Consider the following 16,095-nt stretch of genomic DNA (forward strand, 5'->3'; position numbering starts at 1 on the left):
CCCCACCCCCCACCCGCGAGCTCGCTTTGCCAGATTCCAGATCAAACCCTCCTTTTCTGAGGTAGGAAGTGAGAGTCCAGAGGCTGGGTCTGGTGGGGGCGTGGCCCGCCGAAGGGTAAACGCTGAACTGCTGAGGAACAAAGGCTGGGGCGGGGCAAAGCCTTGGGCCCCCAGCCTGATTGGGAACAAAGGCCACACCCGGGACAGTGGCGGGACACTCCTCGCCTCTCCGCTGCCACGTGGGTGAACACCTGGCTCCGCGCAGAAGAGGTAGCCTCTTGCTGTTGAGAACCTTGGAACTGCCTGCTGGCAACTCACTGTAGCCCAGATCCAGACTGGAGAACGACGATCCCCAGTGCACTGCAAGGCTGCAGGGGCATCGACTCTCAGCACGGCAGTGGAATGGGAAAGGGGGGGACAGGTTGCCTGTTCACATGAATCCAGCTTCTGAGATGAAACACTTAACTGCACTTGATCCTGTTATCCTTTGCCTTCGATCAGATTCTTCATCCTAGGTCCTGCTCCTCAGGCAAGATTCCTCCCCAGGTCTTATTTCTCCCTCAGATAAGATTCACTACTCAGATCCTACTTTTAATTCCTTCGCTTTAAATGTTTAGTTCTCCAAAAATCCCACTAAAATCAGTATAGCAGAGGACTAACACAGAACGGGCTTTCGAAGGACTGGGCAGAGTTTTACTGAATGGCTTCTCAGTATCTCACTGCGACCTGCGGTTTGACTCGGACAACTTTCTGCTTCCCGAGTTTAACAATAAAAAAAAGTTGGGAATAAGACCGCCTTCCACGTTCGGCGGGAACTTCCTGCCAAAGACCCCCTTCACCCCCTCCACCTGGGCTCGGTCTCGTTGCTCGGTCGCGGCCCCGCCCACTCCGTATCGTCCTGCCCCTCTCCCCCGACCATAGGCTAGGCTGCGGCTGCAGACGTCGCCACGCCTGCTGAGGAGGCGGGGCCCGGGTACGGCTCTGCAGGACCCGCGCGCTCGGGCACGCGGGCTACCAGCCTCGGTGCACCGTCCGGTGGGCATGGGGGACGGCCGGCACGTACTCTGCGGGTGAATTCCGCCCGGGCAGGATTGCTACGCGGGACCTAGAGGGGCGGCTGCGAGTGGAAGGGAGGGCCCTGGCGCGTGCGTAATCTGCGCCCCGCCCCCAGGCTGCGGTGCCCAACGCGCGTGCGCGGCGGCGTCGGCGCCAGATATTTCTGTCCCGCCTCCAGGCCTCGGCTCTTTCTGCGAGCGGCGCGCGGTCGGGCGGTTGTTCGCAAGTCTTGCGGCGCGAGTCTCAGCAGCGAGGGAGGAGGCGGCGCGGGTGGCGGCGCCGTCGTCTGTACAGAGGCCCGCAGCCAGCGGCTTGGCCGCTTCTCCGCAGCGCCTGGGGCGCGGCAGGCGTCGGCCCAGGAGACGCGTGGCGGCGCTCGGCCTCGCGGCATCGGTGGCTGCCTGGCCGTTGGCGGCGAGCGCACTTGCGCCTGCGCAGCGGGCTCCGTGCCCCTCCTCCCCTGGGCGGCCCCCCCACCCCCCCGGCGGCGTGTGAATGGCGGCCTCAGCGGCGGCGACTGCAGCGGCCTCGGCCGCGACGGCCGCCTCGGCGGCCTCTGGTAGCCCAGGGTCCGGCGAGGGCTCGGCGGGCGGTGAGAAGCGTCCGGCTGCCTCGTCAGCCGCGGCGGCCTCCGCCGCCGCGTCGTCCCCTGCTGCGGGGGGCGGTGGCGAGGCTCAGGAGCTTCTGGAGCACTGCGGCGTGTGTCGCGAGCGCCTGCGGCCTGAGCGGGATCCTCGGCTGCTGCCCTGCCTACACTCGGCCTGCAGTGCCTGCCTGGGCCCGGCTACACCCGCCGCAGCGAATAATTCGGGGGATGGCGGCTCGGCGGGCGACGGCGCTAGTGAGTCCTGGGTGGCCAGGTGCCCCTCCCCCTCCTCACAGCCCGTGCTCGGGACTGCGCCTGTGCGAGAGTATGGGGGCCCGGGTAGGGTTAAGTAGGCCTGCTGGTTTAAGAGGGGGCGGGGAACGGTTCCTGGCCTCTGCAATGCCCGTTACCAGATCTGGACACGGAGATGCGGAATGGGATGGGAGAGACGTCAAGAAAACAGAGTGTCCAGCTCGACATTTGAGTGGGAGGCATAGCTTAGGTGTGCATTCATTCACATTTTTTTTTTTTAAATCTTGGCAGTGGTGGATTGTCCAGTGTGCAAGCAGCAGTGCTACTCCAAAGACATTGTGGAGAATTATTTTATGCGTGATAGTGGCAGTAAGGCCTCTTCTGATTCCCAGGATGCTAACCAGGTATGTCCTGTAGGATACCTTGGGGTAGAGAGGAAACCATGCCCTTATGCACAGCTTCTCACCATCTTCACTAGTTTGGTGGATTGTCTCTCGGAGGGCAGCACAGATTTGAATGCATTGTATGAATTTTAGCCTGTGTTTTCTGGGAAGCAAATATAGGTCTGCTGGATAGGTCTGCCTGTACTAACTCCCCGCCTTTCTTTCACTCACAGTGCTGCACTAGCTGTGAAGATAATGCCCCAGCCACTAGCTATTGTGTGGAGTGCTCTGAACCACTTTGTGAGACCTGTGTTGAGGCTCACCAGCGGGTGAAATACACCAAGGACCACACTGTGCGCTCCACGGGTATGTTGAAGATTTGAAGGCCGTTGGAACTGCCCCTCTGTCTTGGTTGACTAAAATGCATACTTGATGGATGGGACAAAGTGGAGTTTCAGGAACCCGACACATAACTCAGAAATGAGCTTGGGTTCAGAAGTAGATTTTGGAAGTCTAAGTGGAAAGGCCTCAGGCAGAGAGGGTGTGTAGGGATATTTAACATCTGCAGTAGTCCATACTAGGAAATCTCAAGTCTCCAGGAGGGTTTTGGGTCCTGGTGGTAGGTAGATCACTTAGTGTAAGCAGTTAGTGAAGGCAAGATGGGAGTGACCTCCATCTTTGGATTTGAATGTTCTCTGGCACCTGGCTTTAGACTCTGGGCTAAGTAAAAGTAAGGGCTCTGGAACAGGGAGAGTTTCTTGGTAAGTTGGTAAGACTCTTAGGCCATTGGTGAGGGTGAGTCCTACAGTAATTTCAGCATCTTCCCTTCATTCACTAAGGCTTATGATTAGGTTTATAGTTTTCTGGCTTTGTTCCAGACTTTTTAGGAACAGCTTTTTGATGTGGTGGTGAGTTTCTTCCCACCTAGAAGGACATTGTTAAGATGGTAATGGAAGGTAGTTGCTGAGGCGGGTATGAGGAGTCAGGAGGGATAGGAAGAGAACTGCACTTTTAGGATAGATCAGGGATGCAGGACTGCTCTCTAGTGGTACATAGTTTGGGCTTGGTTAATACAGCCTAGATTGGATCAGCATTGGGAAGGAAAGGGGCTGGTGTTGGTCTGTTACTTGTATTTTCGTGAGACAGTTTAGGCTGGCCCAGGTCCTCCTAGACGGGATTTCTCTGTGTACCCTGGCAGCCTGGAGTTTAAACAGGCATTTGGAGTGTGCTGTCCCCTTCCCTTTTTTGTTTGCTTGTATTTTGCTTTTCAAGACTGGGTTTCTTTGTAACAGCCCTGGCTATCTTATAACTTTGTAGAATTGGCTGGCTTCAACTAGAAGATACCTACCTCCCTTTGCAACTGAGTTTAAGGTTTGCCATGCTTGGCTGTATATAATCTTGTCCTTTAACTCACTGTGTAAACCAGGAACCAGGATGGCCTCCATACAGATTCTACTTATTTACCTCTGCTTCCCAAATGGTGCTGGGTTAGAAGTTGTGACCCACCAGGCTTTTTTGTGGAGATAGATAGCTCAGCATATAGTTCCTGCTACTCCACCTGGCCTGTAACTAACTATTGCAAATCAGGTTGGTCTCAAACTCAGGTCTGCTTTTGCCTCCTGAGTCCTGGGACTCAGTGCTTTTGAATACATCTCACTGTAGAACAAAGTCTGTTTTTGAATTCAGTATATGCAGTTCAAGCATACCTGGAAATTGTGATCATTCTGTTTCCTAGGTGCTGATAATATGGTTAGTATTTTTGACAGTGAGTGCTGGTGTTAACTATTCTGAGCCATCAGACCCTTGTTTATTTGGGAATGGTTTATTGGCAGGTGGAAAGATAACCAGGAAATAGTAAGGAGATTATCTTCACAAGCTTGTTCCTTGTTAGTTGGTGTGGTCATTTGGGAGTAAAAAGGTCCCAGATCTAGGTCTTAGCAGTAGATGGGCCAAGTTGTGAGACAAGCTAAAATGGGGTCATAAGGGGTTTGTTTTGATTGCTGCTTGAGTTGGAGATCGCTAAGGGCATAATTCCTATTTCTTAGGGCCCGCTAAGACTCGAGATGGAGAGCGAACAGTCTATTGTAATGTGCACAAGCATGAACCCCTTGTGCTATTTTGTGAGAGCTGTGACACTCTCACTTGCCGGGACTGCCAACTCAACGCTCACAAGGACCATCAGTGAGTCTAAAGGCATAGTGGGTAGTTGGATACCACTATTTCTAAGTTTAGCATGCAGGCTCACTTATTTGTGGTCTCAGGTACCAGTTCTTGGAAGATGCAGTGAGGAACCAACGTAAACTCTTGGCTTCACTGGTGAAACGTCTTGGGGACAAACATGCCACACTGCAGAAAAACACCAAGGAGGTTCGAAGCTCGTAAGTTCCGGTGCCTGGGTTACTGGTGTCCCAGGGCAAGGTTTCCTGGCTTGACTTGTTTTGTCCATTAGGATCCGCCAGGTGTCTGATGTGCAGAAGCGAGTGCAGGTTGATGTCAAGATGGCCATTCTGCAGATCATGAAGGAGCTGAATAAGCGGGGTCGAGTTCTAGTCAATGATGCCCAGGTAAAACATACTGCTGGAAGGGTATTAATCAACCTCTCTGCTTTTGCTGGCAGTTGACATGACAGTATCCAGGGTGGAGAAGGATCCCAGTGTTCTCTGCTTTCCTTAATGGGACTGTTTTCCTTGACTTGCAGAAGGTGACTGAGGGTCAGCAGGAACGTCTGGAGAGACAGCACTGGACCATGACCAAAATTCAGAAGCACCAGGAGCACATTTTGCGCTTTGCCTCTTGGGCTTTGGAGAGTGATAACAATACAGCTCTCTTGCTTTCTAAGAAGCTGGTGTGTAGTGGTGGGCTTCATTTAGCTAGGTGGCCCCTCAGCACCTTGAGAATCCTGTAAGTTGTCAAGTATGCTCATGTGCCATATTTTTGCCCCCCATTAGATCTATTTCCAGCTGCATCGGGCCCTCAAAATGATTGTGGATCCTGTGGAGCCTCATGGTGAGATGAAGTTTCAGTGGGATCTCAATGCCTGGACCAAGAGTGCTGAAGCCTTTGGTAGGTTGCTTAGTCTTTTTTTTTTTTTTTAATGGACCCTGGGAGCAGTTGAGGCAGTATTTATTATTGTGCCTAATGGGAATTCTCTTTTCATCAGGTAAGATTGTGGCTGAGCGTCCTGGTACGAACTCCACAGGTCCTGGACCCATGGCTCCTCCAAGAGCCCCAGGCCCTCTAAGCAAGCAAGGTTCTGGTAGTAGCCAGGTGAGCTGGGGAGAGGAAGAAAGGAGAGGGAATGAAGGCCACGGGGGTTACTTGCCCCTGCTGATGGCACATGTTTTGTTCTGTCTCTAGCCGATGGAAGTACAAGAGGGCTATGGCTTTGGGTCAGGTAAGTAGTTCTGCCTTGGAAATTGGGCTTGGTGAGTACCCTGCCTCTGTCTTTTTCTGCCAACTCTTTTGTCTTCTGAGCAGATGATCCCTACTCGAGTGCAGAGCCACATGTATCAGGCATGAAGCGGTAAGTGTGGCAACCCATTGAAGTAGCAGGTGGGTGCAGTATTGGTGTGGTAGGAATGCATGTGAGCTCATGACAAGATACACTAACAGGTCCCGCTCTGGTGAGGGAGAGGTAAGTGGCCTCATGAGGAAGGTGCCACGTGTGAGCCTTGAACGCCTAGATCTGGATCTCACCTCTGATAGCCAGCCACCAGTCTTCAAGGTCTTTCCTGGAAGCACTACTGAGGACTACAATCTGATTGTTATTGAGCGTGGTGCTGCAGCAGCAGCTGCTGGTCAGGCTGGAACTGTGCCACCAGGAGCCCCTGGTGCCCCACCCCTGCCTGGCATGGCCATTGTCAAGGTAAGCCTGTCTGTTAATTACAGGATGATGCTTAGAGAGTGAAACCTGTCACCCTAACATTTTGATACTAACAAACTGTCTTACAGGAAGAAGAGACAGAAGCTGCTATTGGAGCCCCCCCTGCTGCCCCTGAGGGTCCTGAAACCAAGCCTGTGTTGATGCCTCTGACTGAAGGTCCTGGTGCTGAGGGACCTCGTCTAGCTTCACCTAGTGGCAGTACCAGCTCAGGCTTGGAGGTGGTGGCTCCTGAGGTTACCTCAGCCCCAGTAAGTGGGCCAGGTATCCTGGATGACAGTGCCACTATCTGCCGTGTCTGCCAGAAGCCAGGTGACCTGGTCATGTGTAACCAGTGCGAGTTTTGTTTCCACCTGGATTGCCATCTCCCTGCCCTGCAGGATGTTCCAGGGTATGTGTGAGGCTGGGCAGTATCCGTTACATTGTGGAGAGCTGGTTGTCATCTTTTACATTTCCTAATCTTCATCCTAGGGAGGAATGGAGTTGCTCACTCTGCCACGTGCTCCCTGACCTAAAGGAAGAAGATGGAAGCCTTAGCTTAGATGGAGCAGATAGCACTGGTGTGGTAGCTAAACTCTCACCAGCCAACCAGCGGGTGAGGGCTGAATGCATATGTATGTTAGGTGGCCCAGTAACTGAAGCCTTTCATGCTACAATTCTGCTATCTCTTGTACTGTCTAGAAATGTGAGCGTGTTCTGCTGGCCCTGTTCTGCCATGAACCGTGCCGCCCCTTGCATCAGCTGGCTACTGACTCTACATTCTCCATGGTGAGTCCCAGAACAGGAGAGGTTGCAGGTGCCAAAAGGTTGGTGCCCCCCCTCAATATCTATGTTGTCTCTCCCTGAAGGAGCAGCCTGGTGGTACCCTAGACCTGACCTTGATTCGTGCTCGCCTCCAAGAGAAGCTGTCACCTCCTTATAGCTCCCCCCAGGAGTTTGCCCAAGATGTGGGCCGCATGTTCAAACAGTTCAACAAGCTGACTGAGGTGAGCCTGCAGAATGAAGTGGGGAGGGGGCAGCAGGGGGAAGAAAAACCAGGACCCACTCACCAGTGTATTCTTAATTGGACCAGGACAAGGCGGATGTTCAGTCCATCATCGGCCTGCAACGCTTCTTTGAGACACGCATGAATGATGCCTTTGGTGACACCAAGTTTTCTGCTGTGCTGGTAGAACCACCACCACTGAACCTTCCCAGTGCTGGCCTAAGTTCTCAGGAGCTGTCTGGCCCTGGTGATGGCCCCTGAAGCTGGGGCTCTTGTGGCCAGCCCAGTCTAGCTCTGGTCTCTGTATTTTCACCCCATAACCTGTCGTCCTTCTGGTGGCCTGACTCCTGTTCTTGCTGGCCCCGTCCCTCAGTCCCTCTTCACAAAATGGTTTTTACTTCTGTGGATTTAATAAAAACTTCACTGAGTCAGTTGTTCATGCCTCAGCTGTTTAGGGACTGTTCCTGAGGACTTAAGACTCTGCCTGCCTGATATCCTACAGGGGACCTTACCTCATTTTGGCAGGGTGAAAGGTGTGTACACTGTTCTTGGTAAGACTTGGAAGGAGGCTTCAGGTGTGCAGTGTGCCTCCCAGTGGCCAGATAGCAAATTTAGATGTGAAGCTACTAACAGCTTGCACTCAAATAGGGTTGTGTGCAGATTCTCACTGACTGCTCTTCCAAGAGAGTCCTGAGTTCAAATCCTAGCAACCACATGATGGCTTACAACCATCTGTACAGCTACAGTGCACTCATACATAAATCTTAAAAAAGTGTCAGGATTAAAGATGTGCATTAGCCCTGGGTGGAGGTGGTGGCACATGCCTTTAATCCCAGCACTTGGGAGGGGCCAGCCTGGTCTACAGAGTGGGTTCCAGGACAGCCAGGGCTATACATTAGAAACCCTGTCTCAAAAAAAAAAAAAAAAATTAGCACTCAAGATTTATCCTTGCCATGACCTATAACTGAGTTCCACATTGCAAATTGGGTGGACAGTTACCACCTTAAGTCACATCTGTTGGCATGGATTGTTAAAACACCTCAATGAATTGGTTAGGTGGAGGTATGCAACCACTTGGGTCAGTGGTTTAACTTACATGCTAACTGGTGGCCCTAGTGCCAGCTAAGTGGGGCCTGCACCTGATAGCCCTCAGAGCCCTTGGTATTAAGCATAATCTTTACCTACTCCAACCTAGAATTTGGGTCCCATTGTCACTAGTCATAAGTTCACAGCCTTGGTAAGTTAGTGTCCAAATTTCTTTATTACAGGGGGGACAGGATGCATTGAGTCCAGGTGGGGTCTTTTCAGTCCCTACGAAGGTTCTTGAGCCTCTCTTCCAGGTCTGCATCAGCATCAGCTAGGGCTGAAGCTGTGGCCTCTGCTTTCTTTCCACCTGCAGCCACACTGAGTGAGCCTCCAGTGGAGGGGAGGTCTGCAGAGAGAGTTGAAGGTCAAGGGCTGTGGCTGAGCTTTGGGTGGGAAAATAGGTGGATTTGGAACACTCACTTGACAGCTCATCTGTGAGGCTCAGTCCCAGCTCATCCAGGACCTGGGACACAACAGCATCACTAGGGAAGAAGAAGAACTCATCAGGACCATGAATGGGTAAGGGGCCTGGTAAATATCCCTGCCTTCCTGTTAAAAGTCTCACACCTCTCCTCTTCATCTTCCTCATCACCCATGGCATCATCAATGGCATCATTCATCATTTCTTCCTTCATGTCCATGATCTCTGCCTGCCGTTCAAACTCCATCATAATCTTCTGGATCTGGGGTAGTTTCAACTGGAAGAAGGACAGGGAGGGTGAGTGACCTGCCTGAAGGTCAATGGGGATGGGAAAGTGGATTAGGAAGGACAAACCTGTCTGTTCATGGTGCCCATGGCCTTAGTAACACCCTTCATGGCTTGTGCCATTGAGTTGTTGGATTTTAGAGTCTGTATCTTGAGGGACACAGCCTGGATGTTGGCCCGCATCAACACAAACTTGCGCACATATCTCCGAGTACGCACCAGGTCTTTTGCCATGATTCGAACAGCATCCTGAAGAGTGGGCAAGAGAAGGCTGAAGCTGTGAGATTATACTTAAGATCACTTGCCCCTCCAAAATCTCACCCTTTTCTCAGGGATATCACTCCTCAGCTCATATATAGCACAGAGTAACCTCCTACTGTCAATTCTGCTTCAAACCTCCCTTAATGAGGGAACTATACGCATCAGCTACTAACCTAATACGTTAGTGTAGGAATAAGTATGTATAAAAGGCCTAGGCTCAGTCCCTATTTCCTTCGTTGTACAGAGTCACCTCCAAGATATCCACAATCTTTTTTACTCAATTTTGATTCCTAAACTATATCAAGACTCTGTCTGGGGTCAGGGATATGACTGAGGTAGGGCCTTGCTCCACATGCACAAAATCCTGGAGTCCCTGGCAGTGAATAAAAAGATGTACACACCCAGGTTTTATTTAGAATCACATAAAACCCATCCAAGGTCCAGCTTCTATTCCCTACCTAAACGTTGCTGGCACACCCCCAGGAAATACCACCTCTGAACAATTGTTCTGCTCCATCTCCCACCCTTACTGGCCCGAGGCTGGTTAACTCTTGCCTATTCATTGCAACCTACAATTCTGTGTGTCTGGTCCACCTCCACTCCTTAGCTCTCTTGGTCTCCCAGTTTGCTACTTGGCTTGGCAACACTTGGCTGTTGTCTGCTTGATAGCCAGCTTTTCTGGAAGCTCACTTGTACTATCTGAAGATGTCCCCCTTGATACTCAAAACTGGGAAACAACTGTTAACTCTTCATGATGCTCAAAGCACTCTGTTTCACTGTTCTTAAAAACAGTGGCTGAGATGGCACCTTGCTTTGTGTCCCATACCCTGAGCACTTGACACTTACCATCTGGCCTTGCTTTGCCATCTTTTTGATGTCTGCAATGATTTTCTTTTCCTGGGTTTCTAGTTTCTGTCGTTCCCTGTCCAGCTCTCTCATGGCTCGGTTCAGGGCCCTCTGGTTTTGCCGAAGTAGTTCCTCTGGCGTCTTCCGGCGCCCAAACAACAGGTCCATGGTGGTAAGACTCCACCAGCACGTCAGACCTAGCTGCAGGGTTCAGGGCCCAGGGCAGCAAAAGACAGAAACAGCCATATAAGTAGATAGGGTGTAGAAAAAGGTGGTACACTTGAGTAGCCAAAAAGGATTAGCCAGTGAGAACTAGTTAATACTTTTCTCTGACTCGGGCGCATCCACTCTGCTCTTCTGCTCTGCTTCCACAGACGATGGGGCAAGCCTGTTTCTGACTTAAGGGTGTGGTTATCAAGTGTTCCAGGGACCCAGACCTGAGTAGGCACGCCAAGATGATTGAGTATTATAGAGGAGGGGGTAGATGTGAGGCCCCTCGACAAGGGAGGATAGAATGGAGTAGGTTCTGAAATGTAAGTTGGAAGTTGGGTCCTAAGGTGGGGTAATGGACATGAATGCCGAGGAAACCTGGCTCGCCGGGGGTAGAAGTGACGTTCTATACTCAGGACACGACAAGAGACACGAACAGGTCTTGGGGGTGTTAAGCTTGCGTACCGAGGGTAGGCAGAGGTGAAGACCTCGATGTAGGCAGGGACCGGCGGACCGCGCAGCATCCGATGCCCCAGCTTAAAGGCCCCCTCCTACGCTGCCTACCAAACGGGACCTGCGGCTCAGCAGAGACCACTCACCGGAGCCGAGAACGATGGGCTTCCGCTTCCGGGTCACGCCCCTATCCCTCCGAATCCTGAAGACTCCTCCAACGACAACCCCTCGGTTCGGTAGCCTCTGCTGCGGCCGCCGTTTCCGGATTAAACGACCTGACGTCACACGCCCCACCCTCCCCAGGAATGCTGGGAAGTGCTAGGACGCACGCGCACAGCAAGACATAGAAGCGCATGCGCAAAGGACCACGCACCTCAGCAGAAGGTACAAGTCCCACCCAAGCCAGCCTCTCAGGCCCGTGGCGGGAGCATAGCACAACTGGCTATTCATTCTGGAAGGCCCATACTCCACCCACTTTAGGCAGTTAATTTATGGTATTTTACCAAGTGCTTGGCACGAACCAAATTAGGCCTACACATGGCATAAAGGAGCAAGCCTGGAAATGACTTGTAGGCTCCCTTTTGTTGGTGTACGTGCCAGGAGCTGAAATTAGCCGATTCTTCCATTGCTTGCGCCTCATCCCAGTGAGTGGTCCCACTCAACCCAAGGCCACACATTTATCTTCATTATAGACGCTGGTGGACCTCACTTGTACCTCCCACCCCACAGAAGGAAGAGGCAGAGGCCATGCAGTAACATTCCCCTTTAATAGCCTGGTGGGACCTCCAGTGGTGGTGGGGTGGGTTGCTTGGGCCTAGCGACCCAGGCCCATTGCCCACTTACCCCACAGTCAAGAGTGGGGGGTTGGACAGCACCCAGCGGGAGGGGGGGCGCTAAACAAGCCAATTCATTTCCCATCGCTGAGCAGGTCGGGGGGAGGCAGCACCGACCATAATCACGTGGTGGTCAAAAAAAAAAAATAACTAGGGGCAGGTGACAGGGAGGAGAGGCAAGGCCAAGGCAGGGGCCAAGGCTACCCCACACACCTTACCCGGGCCCCCAATAAATATTTGCAGGGGATGCCTGGGCCGGTAACCCTGGCAGGGATGGGTAATTGCTAACCCTATTTCAGGCAGCGCTCAAAGTAGGTGGACCCGATGTAACCACCTCTCATGGAGCGCTGCACGTTTTGTTCAAACAGCCGCCGGTTGTTCTGCAGGACCTCAGCAGCCTCCTTGTTCAGTGGGTCCTCAGGGTTGGGCTCCTGTGGCCAGTACAAGTGGAAGTCAACAGGCAAGAGAGGCAGTTGGCCAACACACCCGCATCCTCAAATGCCTAACCCTACTTACCAAGAAGAGATACTGCAGGCCATAAATTATGGAGTTTATCGTAAGGACTGGCTTCCAGTCCTCTCTGTGGGCAGAGAGCATCAAGGTTATCAGGGGCTGGTGAGTGGGAGGCTGCCCCAGGCCCTGCTAATACCAAACAGGTCAGGCCCATAGAAGGCCCTTTAACACTGAAGAGTGAGATCTAAGAAAGAGTGAAGATATGGAACAGGGCAGGCCGTAGAGAAGGCCAAGGTCAGTTCATTAGAAAAACAACCTGAAGACTGAAGCAGACTGACCATATAGGGGAGGGAAGGACAGAGATGGATACAGCGTCCACAAAAGGCTGAGAGGATTCCTGGAAGGCAGGTCTTGGGAGGGAAAGGCAGGCAGTGCCCTCACCTGAGGATGTTGAGGCAGACGTTGCCCTCGAGGTCAATGTTGGGATGATATACCATTGTTTCACACTTTACCTTGGGAGGGTCATGTGGGTAACCCTGTCCCACCTGGCTCCAGAAAAAGAAAAAGGAGAAGGGAAGGTGTTTTGGCTGTGCCCCAGTCTTCTCCACAGAGCTACCTTTGCCCACTTGAGACTCACCTTAAAGCTGAATACAAACTTGCCACTTTTGTAGAAGCCCTGGAAGAGGAAGGGAAGAGAGTGTATGAAGACCCTACACTTATGGGGCCACCCCTGGTCTGTTCTTGGGAATCCTGCCACTTTTTACTCTTACTTCATCAGGACAGATAACCAGCTTGAAGTTGAGGAGGTCGTCTGGGTCTGAGAAGCTGATGTCACACGTCTTGGGCAGGTTCAGCTCGTTAATGTCTAGGTTTGGATAGCAGGGAGAGGGAGAAACAGGTGAAAGGAAGGAGGTAGGTCTGGGCATATGTCAGCAGGGCCCACAAGTTCTCCTGGACCTGAAGAGCTCTCTGTGTGGTGTACTTTAACTCAGTCTGTACTACTACATACTCTTTCTACTTTTCAGTCTCTACATGGACTCCTCTTGAGTATTCCATATACAAGCATCTTCAAGTGTAACTGGATGCCCATCTCTTGGGAAAGGGCAAACCTTTACCCAGCTAAGTACTCCCCAAGAACCTCTCCTCCTATAACCCTTGCTTCTAAGAACCCCTGAGCACCTTAAATCTGAGGTTCTCTATCTCTAGTCATTATCTCCACTCACTACTGTTTATTTGTCCACCGCAATTCAAGGACCGTGACACACACCCCCCCTCAACACTAAGTCACCCATTCTCATCAACTATCCAGCCTCCACCGTCCTTCCTCTTCTCCATATTATTCCAACCCTTAGTTCCCACCTGATCCTTGAGATTTCCAGCATGGTCGCTTAAATTGACCTACACTCCCATTTTTTAGTTCCTGTTACCTTCTTCTCTCCCTCCCCTTCACCTCAAACTCAAAATAGCTCTGCCTGAACCCTTAGACCTACCTGAGTCCTGGACCACCAGTCCCCAGTATAAAACACTAAACCGTCTCCTACTTATCCCCAATTCGTAACCTTCACAATTTTCACGGCCCGTCAACCCAGAGCAAAGTTCCCGTCTGACTCTCAAAACTATACCCCTCCCCTAACAGATTCCGGGTCCCTAACACTCCAGGCCCTAGTATCCCAACGCCCCATACTCGGCGCCAATCTCTGACCCTCCCTAGTGACCGCATCCCCCACCCCTCTGGGTCCCGCATCACAACCCTCGAACCCTGACCCCCCCGATACCAAATATCAGAGGTCGCATTTTCACGCCACGGTCTCTGACCTCGAACGCAGGGTCCCGACCCCTACCCTTCTGAATCCGGAGCTGCGCCGCCGACGCCTTCTTGCTGCTGCCCTTGGTGCCGCCGGCCGACTCCTCCTCCTTCTTCTGCTGCTTCAGCGAGAACAGCTTGATCATCCTGCCGCCGCCGCCGCCGCCGCCGCCGCCGCAGCCGCCGCGGGGCCCGGGACCCCGGACACCCGGCCCCCCGCCGCCGCCTGCGCCGCTTTCGCTCCTCGGACCCGCTACCGCGGCCTCCTCTGCTGCCGCCCGCCCGGCCTGCCGCGCTGCTCCGCGCCCACCACACGGCCCGCCTCGGCTCCCGTAGTCCGGCTCTGGCCTGGCTTAGCACCTCGGGTATGTTCGGAGGTGCTCGGGAGGACTCGGCGATCCTCGGCCCCGCCCCTGCTACGGCCCCCGCGCCCTCCTCCCCCCTTCCGCTCGGGTCTTGAGAGGCCCCGCTGCGGCCGCGGACGCCGGTCTTTACCGGTCCGCCGCTCTCCCGCCTACTTGCTCCCTCTGCTAGGAGGCTGCGGTGAGGTGGAAGAGGAGGCGGCAGCCGCGGTTGCGGCGGCAGGGTACCGCAGGGTACCGGTGGAGGCTCAGCTTCCGCGATGCGGAGGTCGGCAACGGCCTCGGGCGCCCCGCCGCTTCGGCACTTTCCGTCGCCTGCCCGCTTCGGCTTTTCATGCCTCAGCTGCGCTCCGCGCCTGCGCAACCCTTGCAGTTTCCCCTCCCCCCTTTTGCTCCTCGTTGTAGTTTGAGGTTCGGTCCTTTTCGGTTAAGCTCGGGTATTTTCGTTTGTGGAGGTGACTGTTCGGCGGTCTAGCGGGTACTTCCTGGGATGCCCACCCAGTAGAGCTGTGCTTGCAACCATTTTTGAGTGAGGCCGGTAGTGGCCGTTTGCTTCTCGGTGGTTCCATTCAATCTTGCACTTATGCGGAGCGCAGCGAGACTGGGCTAGACTGGATCCTTGCTCTCTGAGAGGTCAGCAAAGGCAGGGCCTGGACGTTATAAGGGACGTTGTCGAAGGGTGTAGAGGCATGTTCCCTTATTCCCACCCCAATCCCAGATTCGGATTGATGCAAACTAGTTTAAAATTCTAATTGTTTTGGAGGCTTGAAGCATCAAATTCACTTGAGCACAGGCGTTCAGGGACACCCTAGGCAACACATCGAGACTCTTGTTCCTTAAAATAGATTTCTATTGTGCAACAGACGGTGAGCAACCGTGTAGTTCTAGGGTCCAAGTTGGACGTGGCTATAGGGCTCATGACTGCGGCCTAGAGAACAGCAGAAGTGGCATTGTGCCTCTCGATTGACCTTTGTTGAGTGAGCTTGCATCCAATCACAGTTTAGAGTGCTTGGGAGGCAGAAGGAAATAGCTCAGGATGGTTCAGTGACTTCTGGCTGTCATGTAGGAAACCAGCAGAAGCCAGAGTTGCTATTAAATGCTTCTGTTGCTTGTCTGGTCACAGCTTGGAAAAAAAAAAAAACAACCCAAAAACCAAACCAAAACAAAACAAAACAAAACAAGGCCAGAACAGGTTCGGACTCTGTTCTGCTCTTAGAAAGGCTCTTTGCCATCTGACAGCATTTGCGCCACCCAGCATGACATTCCGGACTCAGTACACCCTTGCCAGTAGCACCCTCCTCCTGACTTTTTAAGGCTAGCCCATTCTGAGACCCAGACAAATCACTCTAGAACTGTTTATTACTGTTTTCTCAGCTACTCTATGCTATTTTTGTACAGCTGCTGTTTTTCTGGCTTGCTTTCTTCCAGATAGGATCCATCTCTGTAGTCCAAACTCAGCATGTAGTCCAGGCTGATCTTGAACTAACATTATTCCTGTTGTCTCTGTTTCCTTAGTGCTGTGGTTACAGGTATATCCCTCCATTTCTGACCCTTCCAAAGTCCAATGGCTGTGGCTAGATGGGGCTCTGGCTAATCTTTCTGGTCCTACAGTTCTACTGACTGGGGTAACATTTGCCTGCCTGTGTTCTTTCACTACCCCTCGGATTGGATTCTAAATTCTGCTTAGCGTGGCTTAGGATCTTTGGCAGTCTGTGAGGCAGGAAAGATCAACACTGAAAATTATGGAGACTTAAGAAAGGAATAGAGGGGGCTGGCGAGATGGCTCAGCAGTTAAGAGCACTGACTGCTCTTTTAAAGTCAAATCCCAGCAACCACATGGTGGCTTACAACCATCTGTAATAAGATCTGATACCCTCTTCTGGTGTGTCTGAAGACAGCTACAGTGTACTTACATATAATAATAAGTAAATCTTTAAAA

General features: G+C 52.5%; 3 protein-coding genes across 5 annotated transcripts; 1 reads left to right on the forward strand and 2 right to left on the reverse strand.

Annotated features, from left to right (window-relative positions):
- The first annotated feature begins 991 nt into the window (after window positions 1-991).
- Trim28 (tripartite motif containing 28) lies at window positions 992-7,575 on the forward strand. The gene is made up of 17 exons (XM_031385380.1): window positions 992-1,897; window positions 2,186-2,298; window positions 2,511-2,643; window positions 4,323-4,458; window positions 4,539-4,655; window positions 4,727-4,841; window positions 4,976-5,122; window positions 5,226-5,340; window positions 5,438-5,544; window positions 5,635-5,671; window positions 5,755-5,800; window positions 5,890-6,142; window positions 6,229-6,548; window positions 6,629-6,752; window positions 6,839-6,925; window positions 7,006-7,143; window positions 7,230-7,575. Exons 1-17 carry the CDS (start codon window positions 1,552-1,554, stop codon window positions 7,401-7,403), a joined length of 2,508 nt encoding a protein of 835 aa, XP_031241240.1. The 5' UTR covers window positions 992-1,551; the 3' UTR covers window positions 7,404-7,575.
- Window positions 7,576-8,384: 809 nt separating this feature from the next.
- Window positions 8,385-10,991, reverse strand: Chmp2a (charged multivesicular body protein 2A). 2 transcript variants are annotated; one of them, XM_031385382.1, is made up of 6 exons: window positions 10,717-10,991; window positions 10,042-10,242; window positions 9,004-9,183; window positions 8,796-8,926; window positions 8,649-8,710; window positions 8,385-8,574 (listed from the first exon to the last, which is right to left on the reverse strand). In XM_031385382.1, the coding sequence occupies exons 2-6, from the start codon at window positions 10,207-10,209 to the stop codon at window positions 8,447-8,449; spliced, it is 669 nt and encodes a 222-aa protein (XP_031241242.1). In that variant the 5' UTR covers window positions 10,210-10,242; window positions 10,717-10,991; the 3' UTR covers window positions 8,385-8,446. The 2 variants fall into 2 exon arrangements, with proteins under 2 accessions (XP_031241242.1, XP_031241241.1); XM_031385381.1 differs by having other exon boundaries at window positions 10,851-10,988.
- A 461-nt stretch (window positions 10,992-11,452) lies between these two features.
- On the reverse strand, window positions 11,453-14,487 carry Ube2m (ubiquitin conjugating enzyme E2 M). 2 transcript variants are annotated; one of them, XM_031385385.1, is made up of 7 exons: window positions 14,290-14,487; window positions 13,832-13,913; window positions 12,761-12,855; window positions 12,628-12,666; window positions 12,432-12,535; window positions 12,054-12,117; window positions 11,453-11,968 (listed from the first exon to the last, which is right to left on the reverse strand). In XM_031385385.1, the coding sequence occupies exons 5-7, from the start codon at window positions 12,485-12,487 to the stop codon at window positions 11,828-11,830; spliced, it is 261 nt and encodes an 86-aa protein (XP_031241245.1). In that variant the 5' UTR covers window positions 12,488-12,535; window positions 12,628-12,666; window positions 12,761-12,855; window positions 13,832-13,913; window positions 14,290-14,487; the 3' UTR covers window positions 11,453-11,827. The 2 variants fall into 2 exon arrangements, with proteins under 2 accessions (XP_031241245.1, XP_031241244.1); XM_031385384.1 differs by having other exon boundaries at window positions 13,832-14,421.
- Between the last annotated feature and the right edge of the window lie 1,608 nt (window positions 14,488-16,095).

The sequence above is a fragment of the Mastomys coucha genome, unplaced genomic scaffold (genome assembly GCF_008632895.1).
Source record: "Mastomys coucha isolate ucsf_1 unplaced genomic scaffold, UCSF_Mcou_1 pScaffold21, whole genome shotgun sequence".
Lineage (NCBI taxonomy): Eukaryota > Metazoa > Chordata > Mammalia > Rodentia > Muridae > Mastomys > Mastomys coucha.